This window comes from Lithobates pipiens, unplaced genomic scaffold (assembly GCF_037356315.1).
Source record: "Lithobates pipiens isolate NorthernLeopardFrog02 unplaced genomic scaffold, aLitPip1_a1.2 Scaffold_23, whole genome shotgun sequence".
Lineage (NCBI taxonomy): Eukaryota > Metazoa > Chordata > Amphibia > Anura > Ranidae > Lithobates > Lithobates pipiens.
Window position 1 is genome coordinate 320,020,855 of NW_027507785.1, and position 19,615 is coordinate 320,040,469.

At 45.1% G+C, this 19,615-nt stretch overlaps 1 protein-coding gene across 4 annotated transcripts in view; it reads right to left on the reverse strand.

Annotated features, from left to right (window-relative positions):
* FGGY (FGGY carbohydrate kinase domain containing) overlaps nt 1–19,615 on the reverse strand; it is a 381,065-nt gene that overhangs the window by 244,744 nt on the left and 116,706 nt on the right. For all 4 annotated transcript variants that reach the window (XM_077450606.1, XM_077450605.1, XM_077450604.1 and 1 more), the window contains exon 6: nt 10,527–10,642. In XM_077450606.1, the coding sequence (XP_077306732.1) occupies nt 10,527–10,642 (116 nt within the window). The remainder of the gene's footprint in view (nt 1–10,526; nt 10,643–19,615) is intronic.

Sequence of the window (19,615 nt, forward strand, 5' to 3'; positions counted from 1 at the left end):
TTTCTAAGCTGAGAGTGTCTATTATGCTGCATACACAAGATCAGACAATCCGCCCGTGTGTGGGCTCCTGTGGACTTTTTCTTTCCAAAAGTACACACGATCAAACAATCGGGTGGAAAAGTCCGGCAAACTCAAGTCCGCCGGACAATCCCCCCGTGTGTAGCCTCCGGCAGACTTTTTTTTACTCAAAAGGACTAATGCCGCGTACACACGTAGCCGACTATCCGACGGACTTAGTCTGGCGGATTGTCCGTCCGACTTTCCGAACGGGCTACTTACCCACACACGGCATTTTTTCAGTGGACTAATACGATGTACTAAGTCCACCGTACTATCCGCCCTACTTTTGAAATGAACGGACTCGCCCACACACGCGGAACAAAGTCCGCTCATTTCGAGCGGGTCTCCAGGTAGGCGGGGCCCGCGAAGGATGCGTCACTGGCCCCGCCACCTGGTATGGACTTAAAGGGGAACCCCAACGCCGAAAAAAATCGGCGTGGGGGTCCCCCCAGGTCCACATCAGACCCTTGTCCGAGCACGCTACCTGGCCGGCCAGGAAAGGGGGGGGACGAGCGAGCGCCCCCTCCTCCTGAGCCGTACCAGGCCGCGTGCCCTCAACATGGGGGGTGCCTTGGGGAAGGGGGGCCACGCGGCCCAAACACCCCAAAGCACCTTGTACCCATGTTGACCCTCTTCCCGACAACCCTGGTCGTTGGTTGTCGGGGTCTGCGGGCGGGGGGCTTATCGGAATCCGGGAGCCCCCTTTAATAAGGGGCCCCGAATCCGGGCCCCCCACCCTATGTGAATGAAAGTACAAAAAAAACACAACACAGGGTAAAAATAGTTTATTGCCCCGTTTCCGGGGGTCTTCCATCTTCGGGGGTCTTCTCGCCGGACTCCTCCGCTATCTTCTTGTAGCTCTTTTACTAGCGGAGGAGCCCGGCTTTCTTCCTCGCCGCCGGCCTCTTCTTCCAACTTCAGGGGTCTTGTCCCCCTCTTCGGTTCTTCTGCCGGGCCACCGCGCCTTCTTATAGCTCTTTTACAGGCGGTGGCCCGGTCTTCTGTTGCCGCTGTCGTCGCCGCCTTCTGTTCTTCTGGGACTGTGACACCATAATGGGAGGGGACATCATCTGGTGATGTCCCTATATAAGTCACCGCGCGCCCGGTCCCCGTCATTGTGAGCGGAGGGAGCGACGAGTCAACATCTGAAGAGAAGAAGAAAAGAACAGAAGAACAGAAGGCGGCGACGACAGCGGCGACAGAAGACCGGGCCACCGCCTGTAAAAGAGCTAGAAGAAGGTGCGGTGGCCCGGCAGAAGAACCGAAGAGGGGGACAAGACCCCCGAAGTCGGAAGAAGAGGCCGGCGGCGAGGAAGAAAGCCAGGCTCCTCTGCTAGCAAAAGAGCTAGCAGAAGATAGCGGAGGAGTCCGGCGAGAAGACCCCCGAAGACGGAAGACCCCCGGAGCTGTGCAATAAACTATTTTTACCCTGTGTTGTGGTTTTTTTTTTTGTACTTTTTTTCACAGATGAATGGGTAGGGGTACATTGTACCCCATACTCATTCACATAGGGTGGGGGGCCGATATCCGGGGGCCCCCTTATTAAAGGGGGCTCCCGGTTTCCGATAAGCCCCCCACCCGCAGACCCCGATAACCAACGGCCAGGGTTATCGGGAAGAGGCCCTTGTCTTCATCAACATGGGGGCAAGGTGCTTTGGGGTGGTGGGGGCGCAGTGCCCCCCTTCCCCAAAGCACCCCCCCCCATGCTCGCTCGTCCCCACCCCCTTTCCTGACCGGCCGGGCTGCGTGCTCGGATAAGGGTCTGATATGGACTTTGGGGGGGAACCCCCACGCCGTTTTTTCAGCGTAGGGGTTCCACTTTAAGTCCATACCAGGTGACGGGGCCAGCGAGGTGTCAATCTCGCCGATGGAGGCGGCGACATTGACTTCCTTCGCTAGTCCCGTCTACCTGGAGCCACGTTCAAAATGAACGGACTTTTCTCCATGTGTGGGCAAGTCCGTTCATTTCAAAAGTCCATAATCCGGCGGTTTGTCCAGCGGACTAAAAGTCCAGTTGTGTGTGGGCAGGTCCTCTCGTTCGGAAAGTCCGGCCGACCTCCGCCGCAAAGTCCGGTGGTTTGTCCGCCAGACTAGGTCCGCTGGATAGTCCGATCGCGTGTACGCAGCATTACACTCTCTTTCACACTGCACAAAGCCAGCATTGACAACCCCCCCCCCGACACACACAGGAGAGGAGAGAGGGCTCAATCTACCCCTCTTCTCCCTACCCCTCTGTGTCTGCCCACACTCCAATCCCCAGTGCTGTGCCTCAGAAAAGGAAAATGGGGGCCAGCATCCCTTATGTCAGAGTCCCCAGAGTTCTCCCTTACATCAGAGTCTACAGAGTCCCCCCTTACAGTGAAAGGGAACTCTGCAAGTGGATTCAGATGTAAAAGGGGAACTCTGTGGACTCTGATGTAAAGGGGGACTCTTGTGATTAACTTCATATGATTTGAAGTTACTTAATTGCAAAATATATGTATAGTTTATACTATAAAAAAAAAAATTGCTGTGCGCCGCTAAAGTTTTCAGGTTTGACTTGAAGAAAAGGTGGCAACCCTCGTCTGAGCAGCAGACGGGAGAACACAGACAGCACACGGAGCACATGTCACACATTGTGTAAGGCTCACAGGTGAAGACTTGTCTGTGGTTTGATCCACACACAGCGGAATATCTTCTCTCTGGAGGTTTCCAGAGGTGAAATTCCAGGGTAGAGGTTACTATGGGATACTGAAATATAATTGCAGGCATAAAACAGGCAAGTTTAAGCAAAGGGCCAATATTTGGAGTGATGACCCTTCTTTTCCAAGACTTCTGCAATTCGTCCTGGCATGCTGCCAATCAACTTCTGGGCCACATCCTGACTGATGCCCGCCCCCCCCCCATCCTCCCCCCCCCATTCTCACATAATCAATGCTTGGAGTTTGCCAGAATTTGTGGGGTGTGATCACCCACCTCTTGAGGATTGACCGCAAGTTCTCAATGGGATTAAGGTCTGGGGAGTTTCCTTGCCATGGACCCAAAATTTCCATGTTTTGTTCCCCAAACCACTTAAGTTATCACTTTTGCCGTATGGCAAGGTGCTCCATCATGCTGGAAAAGACCTTGTTCCTCACCAGACTCTTCTTGGATGGTTGGAAGAAGTTTCTCTTGGGGGATGTCTTTGGACCATTCTTTATTCATGGATGTGTTCTTAGGCAAAATTGTGAGTGAGCCCACTCCCTTGTCTGAGAAGCCACCCCACACATGAATGGTCTCAGGATGCTTTATTGTTGGCATGACCCATGACTGATGGTAGTGCTCACCTTTTCTTCTCCGGACAAGGTTTTTTTCTGGATGCCCCTAAACAATCAGAAACGGTATTCATCAGAGAAAATGACTTTACCCCAGTCCTCAGCACTTCAATCCCTGTAACTATTGTGGAATATCAGCTTGTTCCTGATGTTTTGGAGAGAAGTGGCTTCTTTGCTGCCCTTCTTGACACCAGGCCATCCTCCAAAAGTCTTCTCATCACTAGGTGTGCCAATGTCCTCACACCATTCCTGAGCAAGCTCTGCACTGGTGGTGCCCCGATCCCGCAGCTGAATCCACTGTAGACGGTCCTATCATTGCACGTTAGTGCAGCCTCATCAGTTCCCATCAGTGCTGCCTCATTAGTGCTCACCAGTGTCCATCATTGCCGCATTATCAATGCAGCCTCATCATGCCCATCAGTGCAGCCTCACCAGTTCCTCACCAGTGCCCATCAGTGCAATCTCACCAGTGCAGCCTTATCAGTGAAGGGTCACCAGTGCCCATCAGTGCAGCCTCACCAGTGCCCATCAGTGCAGCCTCACCAGTGCCCATCAGTGCAGCCTCACCAGTGCCCATCAGTTCAACCTCATCAGTGCAGCCTCACCAATGTCAATCAGTGCAGCCTCACGAGTGCCCATCAGTGCAGTCTCATCAGTGCAGCCCCACCAGTGTCAATCAGTGAAGCCTCATGAGTGCCCATCAGTGCAGCCTGACCAATGTCAATCAGTGCAGCCTGACCAATGTCAATCAGTGCAGCCTGACCAATGTCAATCAGTGCAGCCTCATGAGTGCCCATCAGTGCAGCCTTATGAGTGCCCATCAGTGCAGCCTTATGAGTGCCCATCAGTGCAGCCTTATGAGTGCCCATCAGTGCAGCCTCATGAGTGCCCATCAGTACAGCCTCATGAGTGTGTATCAGTGCAGTCTCATCAGTGCCCATCAGTGCAGCTCATCAGTGCAGCTCATCAGTGCCCATCAGTGCAGCTCATCAGTGCCAATATGCGCAGCTCCTCAGCTGAAGAAAACTTATTTGTAAAATGTTATATCAAACAACTAAGGAATATGTTTTGTTTTTCAAAATATTCAGTCTTTTTTAATTTGTTTAGCAAAAAATTAAAAACCCCAGTGGTGATTAAATAGCACCAAAAGAAAGCTCTATCTGTCTCAAAAAATGATAAAAATGTCATCTGGGTACAGCGTTGCATGACCGCACAACTGTCAAAGTGTGACAGCGCTGAAAGCTGAAAATTGGCCTGGGCAGGGTGGGGGTGAAAGTGCCCCGGTATTGAAGTAGTTAAGCTGTGTGTGAAAAATTTAAAAAAATTGCCCCGAACGGCAAGTGGTTAAAGAGATTTTGTTTGAGAGAAGACAACTGTCCCGAAAGATTAGTCATCCACGCGGCGGATCGCTTTACAAAGCCAATGGTGGAATCTTCTTGCTGGATATTATGTTTCCAGTGCGGACAATGGCAGAGCACTGGGGATATCTGTTATATAAGATGATCCCGCCATACATCAGACACAGACGGCTCTACAGATTACATAGGCTGTAATGGTAGAACGTGTTTACGAAATTTCAGTTGTGTACAGCCAATGGGAACCTAGCGTTGTCCTACATCACAATTAATCAACAATAATCTGAGATATCCCCGGCAAACAGCACAACGATTTATGATCGAGCCACCGCATGCTGTACAGGAAGATCACATATCTTTTTTGGGGCAGAACTGCAAGCTTAAAGAGGCCCTGCCACCGCGATAGAGAAGGTCTAGTAAATACATACACTATATTGCCAAAAGTATTGGGACGCCTGCCTTTACACACATATGAAATTTAATGGCATCCCAATCTTCGTCCGTAGGGTTCAATATTGAGTTGGCCCACCCTTTGCAGCTATAACAGCTTTAACTCATCTAGGAAGGCCGTCCACAAGGTTTAGGAGTGTGTCTATGGGAATGCTTGACCGTTCTTCCAGAAGAACATTTGTGAGGTCAGGCACTGATGTGGACATCATCCCGAAGGTGTTGTATCGGGTTGAGGTCCAAGCCAGTCAAGTCCCTCCACCCCTAACTCACTCATCCATGTCTTTATGGATCTTGCTTTGTGCACTGGTCCAAATCATTTCGTGGGGGGGGGGGGGGTTTATGGTGTGGGGGTTGTTTTTCAGGGGTTGGGCTTGGCCCCTTAGTTCCAGAAAAGGGAACTCTTAGACCCCTTTCACACCACACCGCCCATAGCACGGGCGGTAAAACGCCGCTATTTTTAGCGGAATTTTACCGCCAGATTTGCTGCGCATTTCGGCCGCTAGCGGGGCGCTTTTACCCCCGCTAGCGGCCGAGAAAGGGTTAAAACCGCCGGCAATACGCAGCAATAGCGGCGTTTTGCCGGCGGTATTACAGCGCTGCCCCATTGATTTCAATGGGGAGCAGCGGTGGAGGAGCGGTAAACACACCGCTCCTTCACCGCTCCAAAGAAGCTGCTGGCAGGACTTTTCCCTGACGTCCTGCCAGCGCACCGCTGTAGTGTGAAAGCCCTCGGGGCTTTCACACTACAGACAATGGTGCAGCTTTTTTTGGGCGGATTGCAGGCGCTATTTCTAACGCTATAGCGCCTGCAAAACGCCCTGGTGTGAAAGGGGTCTTAAGGTGTCAGCATACCAAGACAATTTGGACAATTTCACAACTTTGTGGGAATAGTTTGAGGCACAGAGACCGAGCCGTCAGAAACAGCTCACAGCCCGGACTAACAATAGTAGCTGGCAGGACTGGCTCCCGATCATGAGACCACTATGACAGACATTCACAATGGTCACGTGATCATTTATCCTTCCTGCCCCCCCTCCCCCCTTATCCTCAATACGGTGCAGTGGGCACATTAATATATTATTATTATTATTATTATTCAGGATTTATATAGCGCCAACAGTTTGCGCAGCGCTTTACAATATGAGGGCAGACAGTACACTTACAATACAAATCAATACAGAAGTTTAGAGCTTACATATATAGTTTGTGAGCAATGGCAGCTGGTGTTTTTTTTTGGGGGGAGGCAAACAACCACCTCCCCGGTTGGTCAGTTGGCCAGCAGCAACCCCTACCCTGGCACTTACCCAATTGATTGCAGACGGGCAGGTTCCTACAGGTGATGGTCAGCGCCCGGGTTGCAGGCTCCTATGGGTGGGTTGCGGGCTCCTACGGGCGGCGGGCAGTGGCCGGGTTGTGGGCTCCTATGGACGGCGGGCAGTTAGAGGGTTTCGGGCTCCTATGGGCGGGTTGTGGACTCCTATGGGCGAGTTGCAGGCTCCTATGGGCGGTGGGCTCCTATGGACGAGTTGCGGGCTCCTATGGGAAGTGGGCTCCTATGGGTGGGTTGTGGACTCCTATGGGTGAGTTGCGGGCTCCTATGGGCGGTGGGCTCCTATGGACGAGTTGCGGGCTCCTATGGGAAGTGGGCTCCTATGGGTGGGTTGTGGGCTCCTATGGGCGAGTTGCCTGATCCTTTGGGCGGTGGGCTCCTATGGGCGAGTTGCGGGCTCCTATGGGAAGTGGGTTGAAGGCTGCTATGTGGGCTCCTATGGGCAGCAGGCAGTGGCTCCTGTGTCCTCTCTTCATCATGGTGGCTTCCGCTGTGCCGCTCCTATCTCCTCCTCCTATGTGTCCAATAGGATCGCCTGTCCTTTCAGCAAATTGGGTGACTGGTTTTAAAACCTACTTCCTGATTGGCTGGGAGGAGGATCAGTGTTACAACAGTGAATATTGATTCGCTGTTGTATCACACCTGGGTGGGCTTAAAGCGCACTCTTTGCGACCCGAGCCCATCCTATATTGAAGCCTATTAGAGCCTCTAGCTCTAATTGGTGCTTCAAAAAAACAGCCCCTCCACATTGGAATCCATGAAAGGGGCCGGACGTATTGATAGGTGAGGGGGTGATGGATGGGGAGGCGTTGCCCGAGCGCTCTTAATGGATGGGCCGCCCCTGGCTGTGAGCGGGAAGGAGTTAAGTGACCCCGCCAGGTAGTAAACTAATATTGCTAGTATAGTCCTGTCTGGACCAGTAATGTTAATTAATACCCTTTAGTTGACCCAACGACTTGACTTAAAAATATATTTTAATATTATTAAGAAAAATATTAAACATTGGAGGCACCAAATCCATTTGGGGAAAAAAAGGCGGCAAAAAACATCATAAATCGCCCTTAATTGACACTTCATAAATAATTAACTTCAAGCAAGTCCCACCCCAGAGACCGGCAGCTGTTTAGACTAGCGGGCGCTCAGGTTTCTGTGATGATGTTCAGCCACCGTCGCCGTTCCTCGCTCCATATTATAAAAACACGACAACCAATCAGTGTAAACACAAGCTCCGTACGCCACAGAATGGCCCAATTGTGGCCAAAACGCAACAATTATCCCCTTCAAGGTTCAAGATTAAATGAAGCATTTACCAAAGAAGCTTTTTTTTTTCATGAAAAAAAAAAAAAAAAGCATCTAGATCGACCCAAGGACAAAAATGTAATGGAAACCGTCGTACCAAAATTGAGATGTGGTGGCTGCATTCATTTTCTTTTTTAAGCTAAGAACATTTTCAGCAAAAATACTGAAAATTTCTGGTGCCAGAAATTCAAAGTACTTGTCACTTGCTGTGAGCTGAATAGTTTAAAAAAATGCTTTCTTCCTTCTGTAAACACAATATCCAGATTATGGGCTTTTATTATGTTACTGGTAGTTTTTATTAATTTAAATAACTTTGTAAGCGCTTTTGTTTTTAAGTTCATATGAATTCTATTACTATTATATTATAATATCATTGAAATTATAATTCCATAGCACATATCCCTCTTTGCATTCAGTACCATTTAAAGTCACTTGAATTATAATTGTAATTATGTAATTTCTGCCAATAGAATACAAACTTGATATCATGAATTTTCAGTTCAGTTTACTTTAGCAACCTATTATTATTATTATTATTATTTCAGCAACCTTTTATTATTATTATATCTTTTTAGCAACCTTTAATTTTGATTATATATTTTTTTAAATATTTATATATTTTAGCAAACTATTATTAATATTATTTTAGCAACCTTTTATTATTATTATTATTATTTCTTTTTAGCAACCTTTAATTTTGATTATTATATATTTTTTAAAATATTTATTTATATATTTTAGCAAACTATTTTTATTATTATTTTAGCAACCTTTTATTATTATTATTATTATTATTATTATTATTATTATTATTATGATTATTATATATTTTTAGCAACCTTTAATTTTGATTACTATATATTTTTTTAAATATTTATTTATATATTTTTAGCAACCTATTATTATTTTCTGTCAAACTTGTATTATTATTTCTTTAAGCAACCTAATAATATTTTAGCAGCCTTTATTGTTATACATTTTTGACAACCTTTTATTATTAATAAAACCTTTTTTTTAGCAACCTTTTACTATTATTATTATTATTTATTTATGTATTTATTATAGCAACCTTTTTAATACCATATCTTTTTAGAATCCTTTTATTTTTATTATTATGAATTTGTTTTTTGTTTTTTTCTGCAACCTATTATTATTTTCTGTCAACCTTTTATTATTATTTTTTAACAACCTTTTAGAATAAATAATCAAAATATTTTAGCAGCCTTTATTGTTATATATTTTTGACAAATATAATAATAATAATAATAATAATAATAATAATAATAATAATAATAATGTTTTTAGCAACCTTTTATTGATATTATTACCAATTATTTATTTATCAAGCTTTTATTACTATATATTTTTAGCAAGCTTTTCTTTTTATTATGGTTTTTATTTATTTTGTATATATATATATATATATATATATATATATATAATGATTTAAATTATTTTAGCAACCTATTATTTTCTTTCATTATTTATTTTTATTTTTTAAGCAACCTTTTTAGAATAATAATAATAATAATGTGTTAGGAGCCTTTATTGGTATATATGCTTGAAACCTTTTATTATTAATAATAATGTTTTTTTATCAAACTTTTATTATTATTATTATTAATAACAGAAACCTATTATTTTTATTATTATATGGGTTTGTTTTAATTATTTTTTTAGCAACCTATTGTTTTCTGTCAACCCTTTTTTTTGTTATTATTATTATAATTTTTTTTTAGTAACCATTTAGAATAATAATCATAATATTTTAGCAGGCTTTATTGTGATATATTTTTGACAACCTATTATTAATAATAATAATAATAATAATAATAATAATAATAATAATAGTAATGTTTTTGGAAACCTTTTATTAGTATTAGTTTATTTATTTAGCAGCCTTTTATTACTATATATTTTTAGCAACCTTTTATTTAATTTTTTATCATGGTTTTTATTTATTTATTTAGCAACCTATTATTATTTCCTGTCACTGACTGTGGCGATACACGTCAGGACACACACCGGAAGTGACGCACTTCATCAGGGGATTTTAAATAATAAAGTATTTAAAAAAAAAACTACTACACTATTTAAAATCCCCTGATGAAGTCACGTGACTGTGACGACACGCGTCAGGACGGCACCGGAAGTGACACTCTTTTTTGTGGTTATGGATTAACCCTTCAGTGCCTTGCAGTAGTTAAAGTGTCAATCTATCAAGTAGCGTGGGAAGATCTACTGTATTTTTTACGTCCAATAGGAAACCATACATTAAATTCTGTTAGCAAGTCTTCTACTTTATTGCAAATTGGAATAATCTCATCTGGATGATTAACCTGTGGTCAGATCCTTCTGTGTGTCCACCATGGCTCCCTTCATAGAGGAAAGCTAGCCATACATTATACAATATTCTTATTAAATTTCTTTTAGATTTACCTTCAACTATGTAGTGCGAGGGCCTGTCTGATTTCATACAAATTTAAAGTATTTAGGTTTGATCTCATTATAAAAATGTTGGTAAATCTCAAAGAAAATTGTACAAGAACATTTATGTGGCCAGCCTAAGCATTGTCTCGCTAGTTCAGGAAGTAATTCAAGGGATTTCTAGTTAAAAAGAAAGTAAAAAAATGCCTGCAGGAAGAAAACTAAAGCAGCCACCGTTTCCACTTGTAGACTCAATCGGAGCCCTTGTGACGGGGTGACAATGCAGGAGCCCTCTCCATTGTGCTACCTTACCGATTTTGGCATAGTTTTGTTCCAGAAGATCCTCCAATCCAATCTCCATCCAGAAACTGTCATCCCAGCCGCCATCCGGGGTGTAAGTCCATTTACAGACCAGGGTGCACAAGGACCTGCCGGGAGAAAAGATAAACATTTCACCCATGTTCGTATACTACATATTTGCTACTATGCTGATATTGGCTGAATGCAAAATACCTTGGAAGAGGAATGAGGTGGTCGATTGCTGGACCCTTGGATGGGTAGGTATCCAGACTGGGTGCAGATGCTTTGTAGCAGGCTAAGGCACTATGGCTATAGCTAGGCACTTGGAGTGGGGCCTTCGATTTTTTTTTTTTAGAGAAGAGAGTGTAAAACACTTTACAGCCCAGAATTTATAGGTCATAAAATGTGTTTTAAAAAAACCCAACATGTTTCGGGAGTTTAAGGGGCCTCTTCATCAGTATCACAGAAAACCAACACATTTGGGGGTTTGAGGGGCCTCCTCATTAGGGTACAAAATCCCAACACACCTCAAGTGTTCGAGTGGTTTCTCCAACAGAGTTACAAAAACTCTGCACATTTCAAATATTAAAACGAATTTTTCATCAGGGGTACAAAAAACCCAACATGCTCCACCACCCGGGATCACAGAGAGGAAGAGGAAACCAAGCGGCTGTGGATTGTGGGAAGACAGAGCCTGCTGGGAGCAACTATGACTTGTGGGAGATGTATTTCAAACACAAACTGAGCCTGTATTACAGATTGGCAATGGAATTACACATATCAGCATGGCCGGGGCTCGGTGTAGAGGAAAAGGAAGGTTTGTTCCTGGTCTCGAGGGAGATGTGGTGAGGACATTGTGGGAGATGATTGTGCGGCAGGCATTCAGCAGCAGGTTTTGCCAACCCAACAGGGATGCAAAGAGGGGAAGTAGTGGACATCACCTGGTACAACGTTGTACATGAGAATGCTACTGTCTGGGCATGAGGAGGACTCTAGAACCCAGCGTATGTCAAGGCAGGAGATGGGCTCTAAGACCCAGCATCTCCGCCAGCACATCACATGGGCCTTTATAAACAAGCCAGCCCTTGGCTGAAGTGCTTTTTGATCATCTGCTTGTTACCCGTGTTCCCTTGCTCCTGTGATCAGGGCCGTCTTTAAGGCAGGGCAAAAGGGGCAGCTGCCCTGGGCCCTGTCATTGTTGTGGGGCCCAAAGCAGCTGCCTCATCCTTGCCAACTATCCCAGTTTACATTCCTTTGTCCCTTGAAGTTTTAGTCCTGTGCTGCTACTAATGCTGCTCAGCTCTGCCCTATTGTTGTGTACAGATGACTCACCTGCAGACCTGTGTTTACATGTAAATAATGGCATTCATATGTAAATAGCTGAGGCCAACTGCATTGATATGTAAATAAAGGCAGCATTCATAGGTATATCATGCCCCCCTGCAGTGAGGAGAAGATGTGCTGTAACCTATAGCAACCAGTGAGCAGTATTACTGTACAGCAATCTCTAGCTGCCAATCAACAAGCAGAAATGTGCTGTAACCTCTAGCAACTAATCAGTGAGCCTTAAGGAGTGCTGTAACCTCTAGCAACCAGTCAGTAAGCAGTAATGATATGCTGTAACCTCTGGCAACCAATCGCTGCCTGATCTGATACAGTAAACTGATTTTAAGTCTAGCTGCTATTTATTGTATGTCTCAGAGACGGTGGAGAGCGAAATTGCATGGGGGGCCCTAAGAACATTTTTGCCCAGGGTCCAATCAATATTAAAGACGGCCCTGCCTGTGATACTTAGTTACCGACCCGGCTTGCTCCCGACCTGTCTCCTGCCTGCTCCAGTCTTCGACCCCGGCTTGTCTTACGGATACCCTCTGCCTGCTTCTTGTGTTTGACCTCGGCTTTCCACCTGACTTTGTTTGCTCTGTTACCCACCTGGCTCCCTATCCTGGCTTGTACCGACTATCATTCTGACACTGATTCTACAGACCTGCCAGACCTCACAGAAGCCATCTGCCTGCAGCCTCTGCTCAATACATTTGCAGTATCCCTGAGTCCTTCCGCAAGCAACTCCGCAGGGACCTGTGCTACTTTGTGCCCAACTCCTCCTGTCTCACCTCCAGGGGAGTCCGGAACTTAGCCGCAAGGGAAGCCCTCCCGCCATTGGCCTCCAGCACCCGGTACGTGATAGCTACTGTCACTAACTGGTGCGGCCACCTGATTATTGAGAAGAATGTCACCGTCTCTGACCAGTAGTGCCGCCTGATCATAGGGGAGAATGCGGCCGCCATTGACTTCACCAAGCTGCCATAGGAAAATGGAGGGAGACCAGCTGTCACCACAGGAGTTGGTGAGAGGCTGCTGGCCAAACAATACTGCACCCTATTAGAAAGCAACAGTATTGTTTGCTTGGGACACAGTGCAGGAACTTACACGCAGGATAGGAGGAACTTCTCTTGAGCACTCCAATGCTGGATCAGGGCCCCAATGTGCTGGCCTGCATTGGAAAGGGTTTGATACAGTCTGACAGACAGTTAGGCAGGACTCACCCTAGTATAGAGTTTAGGGGTTATCCTCCGGACCATTGGCTTATTATCAACAGTATATCCTATTTGCTACTGTTATATACTGTATATTTGTTTGAGGGGTTGTTATATATACACATTATATATATATATATATACACATATACACACACACACATATACACAGTATGTACAGAATATATATATATATATATATATATATATATATATACACACAGCACAAAATGAAACTTATATATTAAATATAGATTCATTACACATACAGTGATATATTTCAAGCATTTCTTTCTTTTAATTTTGATGATTATGGCTTACAGCTAGTGAAAACCAAAATTTCAGTATCTAAGAAAATTAGAATATTACATAAGACCAATAAAAAATATATTTTTATTACAGAAATGTTGGCTTACTGAAAAGTACGTCCATGAACAGTATAGCAGGGCTCAAAATTTCAAGTCCTGAGCTACTAGCCAGGCCTCAAAGGTTACTCGCCACCAGTGCCTCACTCAATCCCTATCCTGCCCCGCCCCTAAATCCGCCCCTAGACACGCCCTCATAAATTATCTCATGAAATGACACTTAAATGTTTTATGGAAAAATAAGTTACAAAAATATTATAAATATTAACAACAACTTTATCAGTGCAGTCTCACCTGTGCCCCTCAATGCAGCCTCACCTGTGCCCACCATTGCAGCCACACTGTGCCCACCATTGCAGCCACACTGTGCCCACCATTGCAGCCACACTGTGCCCACCATTGCAGCCACATTGTGCCCACTATTGCAGCCTTACTGTGCCCATTTCAGCCACACTGTGCCCATTGCAGTCACACAGTGCCCATTGCAGCCTGTGTGCCCATTGCAGCCTTACTGTGCCAATTGCACTCCCACTGTGCCCATTTCAGCCTTACTGTGCCCAATGCAGCCATACTGTGCCCATTTCAGCCTTACTGTGCTCATTGCAGCCACACTGTGTCCATTGCAGCCTTGCCTGGGCAAATAAATGCATGGCTGGAGGAAGAGGAGAGGCACGGGATAGCATGCTGTTACCAGTGCTTACATTATAATGGTCACTGCTCTGCTCAATACAGCCCCGCCTCCTCCTGACCTGCACCTATGATAGATAGAACGCATCACAGCATTGGACCGGCATTCTGTCTATCACAGGCGCTGGTCAGGAGGAGCAGAGCAGTGACAATTTTAATGTAAGCACCGGTAACAGCATGCTACCCTGCGGCTCTCCTCTTCCTCCCCAGGGCGATCGCTGAGAGAATGGCTCCCGATCAACCCCGCCAGGCGGTGCCCCCCCCCCTCTCCCAGCCAGGCAGCCCAGCTCACAAGCCCTCATTTTCCACTCGCAAAATGCGAGTAGTCGAGTGGAAAATTTGAGGGCTGCAGTGTAGTATGCACTCAATACTTGGTCGGGGCTTCTTTTGCATGAATTACGGCATCAATGCAGCATGGAATGGAGGTGATCAGCCTGTGGCACTGCTGAGGTATTATGGAAGCCCAGGTTGCTTTGCTTGTGGTCTTCAGCTCATCTGCATTGTTGGGTCTGGTGTCTCTCATCTTTCTCTTGACAATACCACAGATTCTCTATGGGTTTTAGGTCAGACAAGTTTGCTGGCTGGCCAATCAGGCACAGTGATAACATGATTATTAAACCAGGTATTGCTACTTTTGGCAGTGTGGGCAGGTGCCAGGTCCCTTTGGAAAATGAAATCAGCATCTCCATAAAGCTGGTCAGCAGAGGGAAGCATAAAGTGCTCTAGAATTCCTTAGTAGAGGGCTGTGCTGACTTTGAACTTGATAAAGCACAGTGGACCAACACCAGCAGATGACATGGCTCCCCAAAACATCACTGACTGTGGACAATTTTTCATTTCATATGGAAATCAAGGTCCCAGAGTCTGGAGAAAGAGTGAAGAGGAACAAAATCCAATTTGCATGAGGTCCAGTGTGAAGTTTTCGCAGTCAGTGATGATTCTGTAATAAAAATCCTTTTTTTATTGGTCTGGTCCATGTTCTGAGATACTGAATGCTTGAAATACATCAATATATTGCTTCCGAGGTTGCCCAGATCTGGGCAATATGAAACGCATATGGTGGACCTGTCCTAAAGTCTGTAATTAATGGATTGGGGTGTACAGACTGGTCAACACGGTTCTCCATGTGAATTTGCGGAGAGACCCATGGGAGGCACTTTTATATAAACCTGTTGCAGGCAGACGCTACCCGTCGGGAACGTGCTCTAATCACAATTGTTATGAAGCAAACTATAGCGTGGTCCTGGAAGTCACCGCTTCTTAGCTTTGAAGAGTTTAAGAACCGGGTTTATGATACGCTCACCAATAAAAAATTGATGGCGATCCTTGAGCACAAGTAAGACCAATTCCAATGGATTTGGCATCCCTGGATAGACCACTTCCTGCCCTCTCAAATGACCTCCCGATTTTTAGACCTGTAAAGGTTCCATGTGATACAGCTTAAAAAGCCCCTGGGGTACCCACCTCCCTTTTCTTCCCTCCCCCTCCTGCTCTTTCTTTCTTTCTCGGTTTTCTTTGCAGCTTGCCCTTATGTGCGTCCCTCTCTCATTGCTGAGCTCATGTAGGCTCCAGTTGAACAGGGAAGACCACGGTCGCTTAAATTGGATTATTTTTTTTGTTTTGTTTTGGCCAGGCCCCCCTGACCTTTGTTTTGTGTTATGATCTTTTCTAAATTCTTAAGGTTCCTTGGCTGTCACTTGGCAACTCGAAGTTTCAGCTCCCTCCACATATTTTCTATGAGATTAGGATTGGCTAGGCCACTCCATGACCTTAATGTGCTTCTTCTTGAGCCAGTCCTTCGTTGCCTTGGCGGTATGTTTTGGGTCATTGTCATGCTGACCATACATGACCCATCATCTTCTTGGCCCCTCAGTGTGGCAAAGTCCATCTGTACCTTTAGCAGAGAAACAGCCCCAAAGCATAATGTTTCCACCTCTGTGCTTGACTGTAGGGATGGTGTTTTTAGGGTCCTAGTCAGCATTTTTCTTCCTCGAAACACGGCGAGTCGAGTTAATGCCAAAGAGCTCAATTTTGATCTCATCTGACCTCAACACCTTCTCCCAATCCTTATCTGAATCATTTAAATGTTGGCAAACTTCCAATGGGCCTGTACATGAACCTTCTTGAGGAGGGGGACTTTGTGGATGCTACAGGATTTCAATCCATGGCGGCGTATTGTGTTACCAATGGTTTGCTTGGTGACTGTGGTCCCAACTGCCTCGAGATCATTCACAAGCTCCTCCCGTGTAGTTCTGGATTGATCCCTCAATTTTATCATGATCATCCTTAACCCATGAGGGCGAAATCTTGCATGGAGCTCCAGATGGTTATTTTGTATTTCTTCCATTATATTCCATTGTATTTCCATTGTATTTCTCACCAAGCTTCTTGCTGATGGTCTTGTAGCCCATTCCAGTCTTGTGCAGGTCTACAATTATGGGCATACCCATAATCACGAGGTTTGAATGGAAGAAAGATTCTCTGGACAGGTGTCTTTTATACACATAACAAGTTTTCGTTAGGAGCACCTTCTTATATTGACAAGACTAATCTGTGTACCACATGAGCACATACTGTAGCCAGTGAATCTGCACTGATAGGTGACACTCGTGGGCACTGATGAGTCTGCACTGATAGGTGCCACTGATCAGGAGACACTGATGAGCCTGCACTGATAGGTGGCACTGATGGGTGGCACTGATATGTGGCACTGAAGGGCACTGATAGGTGGCACTAATGGGCACTGATAGGCGGCACTGATAGGTAGCATTGATGATGAGGCACTGATGGGCACTGATTGGCAGCACTAATTGGCACTGATAGGTGGCACTGGTGGGCACTGATAAGTCTGCACTGATAGGTGGCACTGATGGGCACTGATGAGTCTGCGCTGATAGGTGGCACTGATAGGTGACACTGGTGGGCACTGATGAGTCTGCCCTGATAGGTGGCACTGATGGGTGGAACTGATGGGCACTGATAGGTGACACTGGTGGGCACTGATAAGTCTGCACTGATAGGTGGCACTGATGAGTCTGCGCTGATAGGTGGCACTGATGGGTGGAACTGATGGGCACTGATAGGTGACACTGGTGGGCACTGATAAGTCTGCACTGATGGGTGACACTGGTGGGCACTAATGAGTCTGCACTGATAGATAGCACTGATCAGGAGGCACTAATGGGTGCCACTGAAGGGCACTGATATGCGGCACTGGTAGGTGGCACTGATGATGAGGCACTGATAAGGTGGTAGTGGCTCTCCATGTGTGGGACCGATGTCCTATTTACACAAGCCAGTAATTGGCTTTTTTTTGTCTCACAGCGTTAGGGGAAAAAAAAGCTGATTTCCGGCTTATTTACATCACGTGATCAGCTATCCTCCCAACTTTTTGAGATGGGAATGAGGGACACCTATCAGCAAAAGTATGCAGGCATAGGACACACCCCTTGCCACACCCCTTTAATGGAGAATTGGACAAAAAAAACAAGATTGGTTAAACCCACAAGTGCTTTTTTTACCACTACTATTCCTTTATATTGGCTTTTGGAATTTACAAATGTAGCAATTTAGAAATCAGATGAAGGGTTTAGCACTGGAAAACACTTTTTGATAGATAAAAAGTGCATTTTATATACAACTATATATAGATCAGACCAAAATGAGGGACAAATGAGGAGGAATGAGGCACAGAGGGACATTGCTCCAAATCAGGGACAGTCCCTCCAAATCAGGGACAGTTGGGAGCTGTGTGCAAAGCACTGGGTACATTGATGCCACTATATAAAATACCTGTAATAATAATTTATATATCAAATATTAAAAAAATAAACCTCACATACAGCCCTGCATTATGTTTGATGTGACTTTTGCCGGCGGTGTTCACCAGACTGAACATAACGGGAGCGGCAGACGGACAGACGATGCGGCACGTTCACATCATACATTTTTCATGACTGCAGACTGACATAGTAAGAAGTGGAGCAATAAAAGCTGCAGATAAAAGGTACTAATGGTGTGTCTCTTTTTTTTTTTTTTTTTAGGATTCAGGCGGAGGCAGCTGCCCCCCCCCCACCCCCCACCACCACCCAACGCGGCCGCACAAATATATTGCCGTGTGATTAAATTCTAGTAATAAAAGCTATGCATTATTTAACACACAGACTATTTACTGTGTACACTAGGAAGGCTCAGCCATAGACATCGGACCGCGCTCACCGCCATACCAAAGATTTTTCCGGTGGCAGTAATGATTGTCTCTAACGAGGACTTGGCATGCAGCACTGGGGTTCTGGGTTCCATTTCCACCAGGGATATAATCTGCTCTGGTTTTCTATGTTCTCGTTGTGTTTCCTCTGGGCGGTGCGGTATTTTTTGGCGCAGTGTGCTTGTGTTGCAGCCATTTTCGCAGCAAGTACTTTTACAGAGAAAAATAAAATGTGTAAAACCCAAAACTTTTTTTTTTTTTTTTTAAATCAATCCTGAAAACCCAAATTTACTGCCCAGGAAAAGTCATGTACATTATCTCTTCAGGGCCCGTAAATGTGCGTTTTAGAGTGCTTCAGCGCAAACGAACAGCGATATACGTATTGCTATTAATTTTGAATAGAACCCCCACACAACGCACTGCAGACGCTTGGTGTGATCAGATGCTTTGGAGGCCAGAGGAGACATCTGAGGTCCAATAGACCCCCAGATCTCTCCATAAAGAGCACCTGTCATGTTTATTGCTATCACAAGAGATGTTGTTCATCCCTTGCGATAGCAATAAAGTTGATTAAAAAAAAAAAATTATTTTATTTAAAACTTTTTTTTACACCGTCTCTTTATTTATTTATTTTTTATCAACTTTGCTGCTGAACAAAATCCCTTGTGATAGCAATAAAGCTGATAAAAAAAAACTATTTTAATTAAAAACTCTTTTTTACACTGTCTCTTTTGCCGCATACACAAGATCGGAATTTCGGCCCGCAAAAGACCGATGAGAGTTTTTCGTCCGGTGAAATGCGACCGTGTGTGCGCTCCATCGGACTTTTGCTGGCCGAATTCCAGCCAGCAAAAAAGACTGAGGGCACGCTCTCAATTTTTTGGTCGGGAAAAGTTCCTATCCGAAAATGCAATCGTCTGTAGCAATTGACGTGCAAAGATTCCTACGCATGCTCGGAAACAATTCAACGCATGTTCGGAAGCATTGAACTTCGTTTTCTCGGCTGGTTGTAGTGTTGTATGTCACCGCGTCCTTGGCGGTCGTAATTTCAGCGAACTTTTGCGTGACCGTGTGTGTGCGCAAGGCAAACTTGAGTGGAATTCCGCCAGAAAAGCCGCCATATCTTTGTCCGACGAGAAATGTGTCATGGTTATGCAGTGATCTTCCTGTGTTTGCTTACCTTCCCTCATGTCTGCAGACTAAGAAGCCAGCCACTTCCACCTGGTGGTTTTTATAACCTCTCCTCTAAGCATGGCTCCACCCCAGGCCCTATCAGGGAGCCCTATATTAACCTGTGCACTGCAG